Source organism: Crassostrea angulata, chromosome 1, assembly GCF_025612915.1.
Source record: "Crassostrea angulata isolate pt1a10 chromosome 1, ASM2561291v2, whole genome shotgun sequence".
NCBI lineage: Eukaryota > Metazoa > Mollusca > Bivalvia > Ostreida > Ostreidae > Magallana > Magallana angulata.
The window spans coordinates 27,350,488-27,357,128 of NC_069111.1; the positions used below are offsets into that span (position 1 = coordinate 27,350,488).

The 6,641-nt window shown below is 32.7% G+C and overlaps 1 protein-coding gene across 1 annotated transcript; it reads left to right on the plus strand.

Annotated features, from left to right (window-relative positions):
- Positions 1 to 3,101: 3,101 nt before the first annotated feature.
- On the plus strand, positions 3,102 to 6,314 carry LOC128155431 (uncharacterized). The gene is made up of 8 exons (XM_052817134.1): positions 3,102 to 3,230; positions 3,355 to 3,384; positions 3,610 to 3,711; positions 3,967 to 4,067; positions 4,713 to 4,818; positions 4,923 to 5,093; positions 5,245 to 5,405; positions 6,126 to 6,314. The coding sequence occupies exons 1-8, from the start codon at positions 3,158 to 3,160 to the stop codon at positions 6,228 to 6,230; spliced, it is 849 nt and encodes a 282-aa protein (XP_052673094.1). The 5' UTR covers positions 3,102 to 3,157; the 3' UTR covers positions 6,231 to 6,314.
- Positions 6,315 to 6,641: the final 327 nt, after the last annotated feature.

Consider the following 6,641-nt stretch of genomic DNA (forward strand, 5'->3'; position numbering starts at 1 on the left):
ATCCCTCCAAATTGGATAGAACATTTCGGGTTTGCTTGCAATGAGAGATGGTTATTAACTGTCATATTCATTTTTTTCAAAAATGATGAAAATTTAATGTTTTCAACCAAGAGTTAAAACGTTTATTAGTATTATTGGTCTATAAACAATGCTTTATTCTGTTTTTGAAATTAAAATATGTTTTGTATCATGTAAAATTGATTATCACATTAGAATGTCCATAGTGATAAAACAGTAAATTTATCCAACTCTTATGTTTAATCTATGGTGTTCTAATATATGACCATTGATGAAATTGGTTTAAAACAGATTACCTAAGACGGAAGTTTAATCTTTAATGTACTTATAAATACATCAGATAAAAGCTGGAGTTCGTTTTAAAGACTCGAGAACAAAATTTGTTTTGAACTGATATGCACTGTCCTTAACAAAAATTTGGATTCCTTAAAATTCAAAATTTGATGTCATGTACAGATTTTGATCTGAAAGAATGAAAATTTATGCAAATGGTGGTTCTAATGCAAAACGGCCGGTTTTGAACTACAATAAACTTAATTTTAAAAACGCAACTGGACGATTTAAACAAGAGGCCTATAGGGTCACATCGCTCACCTGAGCAACAATGACTTTAAATGGGCGTTCAAAAGATATTGTGCAATATGTTCCTTTGGTAGAATAACAAAGAAGAAATATTGTAAAGTATTCGAATTTTACACTTTTTTGCATGCACGTAATCTTTGACATTGTATCTGTATGGAATACTATTTTTACCGAGAATAAGAAAATCTTACTGAAGATATAAAACTAAACATTTGGTAGGGGTACACTGTTAACTTAAATTCCCTATATTTTCGTTCTGCCCCCCCCTCCTCCACTTTATGAAGCGATCAAAATAAATGAGAGCATATAGGTACATTTTCTTCCTCAACTAATTACTAGTTGTTGTATTTAAAAAATATATATTTTATAATAGTTATTGTATTTTATTTTAAAAAATCCTATAGATCTAAAGAAGAAAATTGTACCTAAATGCGCTCAATTCCTCAAATATAAAACATTCAAATATGTAATTTGTTTTCACCATTATAATTAAACGAATGTTGTTTACTTGGCGTAAACTCGTGTGACTTTTATAACCTTACTCACACTTGATTGATAAATACCCTTGAATGAAAAATGTTGTCACGTGACATGTTTAAGAGCTATAAAAATGAATGTATTCACAGGCGTATCACTCTATTTTACTAAGGCCCACCCGTTATTTTCATCTTTAACAAAAATAACAAATGGCTACAAACCATAAAGTACAACACTCATAAAAGTTGACAGGGACGAAATCAAATTTCTTTCGGAGATTTATGATGGGAAAAATATTTACATCTTTTCTCTTTTCGGGACACCTCGCGCAATTTTTCAACGGGCTTACTAATGGCTGATGCAATGCAAAATCTCGGCGTAATCTTTCTATTTTGGGATGTGTATTGAAACCTGAAGCGGACGAGGGGGCGTTTCAAAACAGATAATCTGGATATTTTTCAGATGAACGTAGTTTGAGCATAAAGGTATTTATCATTATCGAAATATCAAGCGAAAAGTGGTGCAAGCAAAAACTCGGGACAGAGTATAGTAAAAAGAAATTGTAAACAATTAACCATAAGAAACATGCACTATAACAAATAAAGAAGCACAATTTATTTTTCAAAATGAATCATATTTATACCTACATATTTCCGTCAGCGATATTAAACGCTATTTAAACTGAATAAAGTCGAGAAAATGCTCAGCATCTCAACAAAACACATTGCATTAATCAACCATTACGCAAAAGATCATACTGAATTACCGATAGAATAATTGTAGTTAAGTACTTTGTAATACGTCATATTTTGCTTAATTTGTGCAGGTAAACAGTCAACTGTCTGATTTACCGAGGTCGGTTTGATTTGATACGTAAAAATTACAAAATACAGGCAATAGTTCCCAGGTTACAAAGCATAAATAATGAAAACGAAACGAAAATCAAAACAAGCTAACACCACCGTCAAATGTGAAAACTGTCAACGCATTGAAATATTAACCTCAATTTACTTTAAAAAATCGGCACCAATGGCAATGTATTTTGCATGTTTCAAAGATTCCCTCGCACGCGAACTATTGCACAACAAACAAATTCATCTTTGTCAGATCGACCTTTTGATCATACGTCATAGCTGCCTCGTTTTAAAAGTATGGAATTAAACATGAATTATTAAGTTTCTTTTTAAATAGGTTCACAAAGCCGTAAAATGTCGACCCGGGTTTGCCTACCCATTTTACCAACTATCGTCAAAAAATTCCAAAATACGCATTGTTGTCTATCAATATTTACAGCGAATACAAATATACCGGTCTGTAACATATCCTGAAAATTTTAATGACATTGGTTATTTATTATCGACGTAAATTGTAAAACCTGGATCTGTTCCGGCTTTCATTTTGTCCCGGCTCGGGTTTGACTACTTATTTTACCAAGACTCGTATGGAATACCGAACCCTGGAGCTATAAACTGATTGAAACACGCCTTTCCTTTATTATAAATTTTGGTAATTACTTAGATTTGAAACAAATTAGCCCATAATTTTTGCAATTTATATTATTATTTCCATAAGAATTTTTTATGTTAAATTACGTTGAATTGACACAGTAGTTCTTGAAAAGAAGATTTTTAAAAAATGTACCCCTTTTTGTACAGTTTTGAGGTTTTCTCCGCTTTGAATAACGATCGGTCTTTCATTTCTGCAATTTATATTTGCCTTTCCATGAGGATGCTTTGTGCCAAATTTGGTTGAAATTGGTCAAGCGGTTTTAGAGAAGAATTTCAAAATGTAAAAAGTTTACAGACAGACGGACAGACAGACAGACAGACGACGGTCAAAATGTGATCAGAATAGCTCACTTGAGCTTTCAGTTCAGGTGAGCTAAATATAAAATTTGACCTATATGTACATGTCCCTAAAGGTAATTTTATGTGACATCGATGCATATAGTTCCAATGTTCAATGTATCAGTCTCCTTATCTGTAAGATGTTTAGATGCTAAGCAATAATGAAATGTCTCAATACTAGCCTGTATATATATATCTTGCCGGACGAAACCTTGGTCTAAAAGGTCTCAACTATGGGTTTGTTTTCGAGTTTTGCAGTTATCCTGATTGTGAATCTCACGATATGCCATGGATGGTTACTCGGCTGTTAGTAAAATTTTACTAATTATTATCTGATGCAATTGTATAACAATGTTTCAATGAAGAATTTCTTGTCTTGATAAAACCCTTTATAATAGTGATATGAATGTAATTGTTTATTGTATTTTAGCAAAATCTCATCCATGGGATGGATTGAAAGGTAAAACTTGATACACACTACTGATTTTATCTATATTCTGAGAGAGAGAGAGAGAGAGAGAGAGAGAGAGAGAGAGAGAGAGAGAGAGAGAGTGAGAGAGAGAGAGTTTTTAAAACAACATAAAGTGAATTTGTTACTTTATTACATTGATACTTTAAAGAGTTAAAACAAGAGAGTGAAAATGATCTTTAAAAAAAATCATTGTTTTTTCTGTATATTCCTCAGTGACCTGGGGTATTAACCCATTTAGCAGTTCTAGTTTTGTCAACATGCCGAGAACGGAGTCCGAGGCGAAAAGCAGCGGGTTTACGATGATATCAGCATGTGGTGAGCTATCTCTGAAATAATCTTAAGTAAAATATAAATGTTATCGTCAGAACAATAAAAATACCAAAAAAAAAACTTTAATCAAATATAATAGATATGAATTTGCTACGATGATAAATGTGAATTAATAAATTAAATGCTATTTTCTATTCAGATTTCAGATATAGAAATATTTTTGATGCGGGTGGGTTTTTTTTTTATATGTATAGTTTTCGAAATGCGATTCTGGGTTTAAATCGATTTATCTTATTTCAGGTCATGCCAACTTTCTTGGTAAAAGATATATGAAGAACAACGACCCTGCTGTCATCCTTATCTACGACGTCAATGGTTATATTGCCGGAATTCAGGCCGGGGTGTGTAGTTGTTTAATTATTGTAATACTAGCAGTACTAAACTGAGCAATATATATACATAAAGAATATTCACACACAATACTTGATGTCAGCCTAACCTCCTAAATTCCGTAAAATCTACATGGAGGAAAGGAATTTATATGAAAAAAGTAAATTTTTTGCCGCCGTTTGTCAATTTTTTTAGTGGTTTTGATTAGCAAACTGTTTATTTGTTTTGTAGAAGATATATATTTTTTTCATCCTCATGTCTCAATTTTGCAATCGGCGGCGGATAATGACGCCAGAAAAGTCGTAATATTTGTGATCATTGAAAATTAGGCATATAATCTATTGTCATGTTGTTTTGCTTTTTTTATGAATAGATTGCAGCTTTGAACATTTGAGCAGGAAAAGTTTTAATGTTTATTCTTCTTTGAGAGTTTTTTTAATAATGAATTCTGTTAAAATTCTCTATTAACATAAGTATAACAGATATTTTAGGGCTCCATTTTTCACCCCAATAATTTACATTCCTTTGTTAAATCCTTTTTTTCTCAAATTCTACATATAACAATGCTTTTTTCATTAATAATATTATTTTCTGTAAAGGCAGTTGTAATATAGAGCACACATCCCAAAAGATCCATGTTATTCTGTTATTAATAGTTACCAACCACACTGAGTAATGGATACCCTCCTGCAAATCTAAAAAACCAACCATTGGTCCAAGACGGCGACAAGTTCTACATGACAGCATATTTTGTTTCTCCAGGTAAACATAATTGTCAAGCTAATTTTTGTTATCGAAGTTTTTTTAAAAATCTTATCATTTTTCATATGGAACTCTGAAACTCGATTTTTCTAATATGCAAACAGCTTCTATTTGCACTCATGGGCGAACGGCTGGCCAGTTCAGCAGCCAGGGTACTGGGACAGACCTGTATATTCAAAACAGCACTGATCCAATGGCCTCCATCAGAATTCCCCACCAAGAGTCAGCCATTGGTTCAACAGCATGGGTCAAAGGTCACTGTTTCCCTGCAATGGGTAAGTGCATGCTTCCATTTATTTTTTATATTGGTCAGATACATATTATTTGTTAACATTGTTCAAATTGATTAACAGAGATAAGGTAATACCAGTTTAAATAGCATTATAAGTTGTGATTGAAGTATTCAGTATGACACTTAATTTACAGGCGTCCACTATTGGTATGCCGCTACCCGGGACATGTCATGTGACAACTTTTTCCCAGTGTTCCTCCTATACAATGGAGGTGTATTGAACGCATTTGGATGGGCGTTTCAAGCAGACCTCTCCTCATCCCGATTTGAACATCCTACCACTTCCTCCTTTGCTGTAAGTGCAAGGTTTTATTTTTTTAAACATCCTACTGCTGGTGGTAAATTTCTATCATTAAGCGGCGATATATCATTAGCGGTTGGAGATGTCAAGTGTTTATGCAATAATTTATAACATTAGGCGTTGCAATGGCAACGCTAAATGGTATTTGTATCATTAAGCGGCGTTGTGTCATTAACGGTTAATACAGTGGGCAATAAAAGGTTGACCAAAAAGGGGAACAACTTTGATCTGTATGTATGAAAAGTAAACTGTTAAGTCCCTTCAGTCCAAGGGCCATAATGGAATAGAGTAATTTTCCTATCGTGATATTATCAATTATTTAGGTACGTTGAGATGAATGCGGTGCTGTTTTAATATATTGAATATCTATTTTTAATATTCTTTCATTATTTCTGACATTCCCCAAAAAAGAAGGGGGGGGGGGGCAAAGTTAACGAATTTAATGTGAAAGAAAAGAAACAAAACAGTACGCTACAACGGCTGTAAATAGTCTATTCTTTCTCGAGACGGCGAAGAATTCAGAACATTATTTTGGAAAGTGTGGATTCAAATATTAGCTTAGTTTCAATTTTCTGTTTAAATATTTTCTTCAAGATCTTTCTTGTTTGACCACGTTAGAGTTCAGATTACTTATTACATTTAATGTAATGAAGAATTTCATAAAACTTTGTCAAATGGACTGTAAGCTAACATTTTGGTTGGTTTTCTTTTCAGGCCTTCATGAATCCTGTTCCACAGTGTTTATATAACGCCGGAAAACTCTCTACTTTGCACATTTATTTAAATGGAAATCCACAAACTGACTTGATTTGTAACTAGGTTTTTTTCTTATTTTCTCTGTGGCTATGTAGATGTTTTATCTGAGAAATATGATTTAATTTCAATAAAATTACAAAGTTTTAACTCTTTTGTCTTTTGTCTGTACTAACTGGATTTTGACGGCATGTAACCATAGCTGATGAAATATTAATCTTGAATTAAAACATCGCGGTAATTGCCATATGACTGCAGCAAATAAGCAAGGATTCAGCATATTTGCAAGAACATATAAGTACGATGACAATCTTCTGCAAGAAACATCTAATAAATTGAATGTTTGCAGGAAGTTCTCATGAACAGTAATCAAGTCGAATTATACAATATAGTGCTTTCTTCATCACAATATTCGCCATTTTGAAATGTTTGGATACAATAGTTATACGTTGAAGTTGTGTTGGGAGATGTTCCATT

Coding starts and splice junctions, on each gene's coding strand:
- LOC128155431 (XM_052817134.1), top strand. CDS start 3,158: ATGGGTTTGTTTTCGAGTTTTGCAGTTATCCTGATTGTGAATCTCACG. Junction 4,819..4,922: donor AGCATATTTTGTTTCTCCAG/GTAAACATAATT, acceptor ATATGCAAACAG/CTTCTATTTGCACTCATGGG. Junction 5,406..6,125: donor CTACCACTTCCTCCTTTGCT/GTAAGTGCAAGG, acceptor TTTTCTTTTCAG/GCCTTCATGAATCCTGTTCC.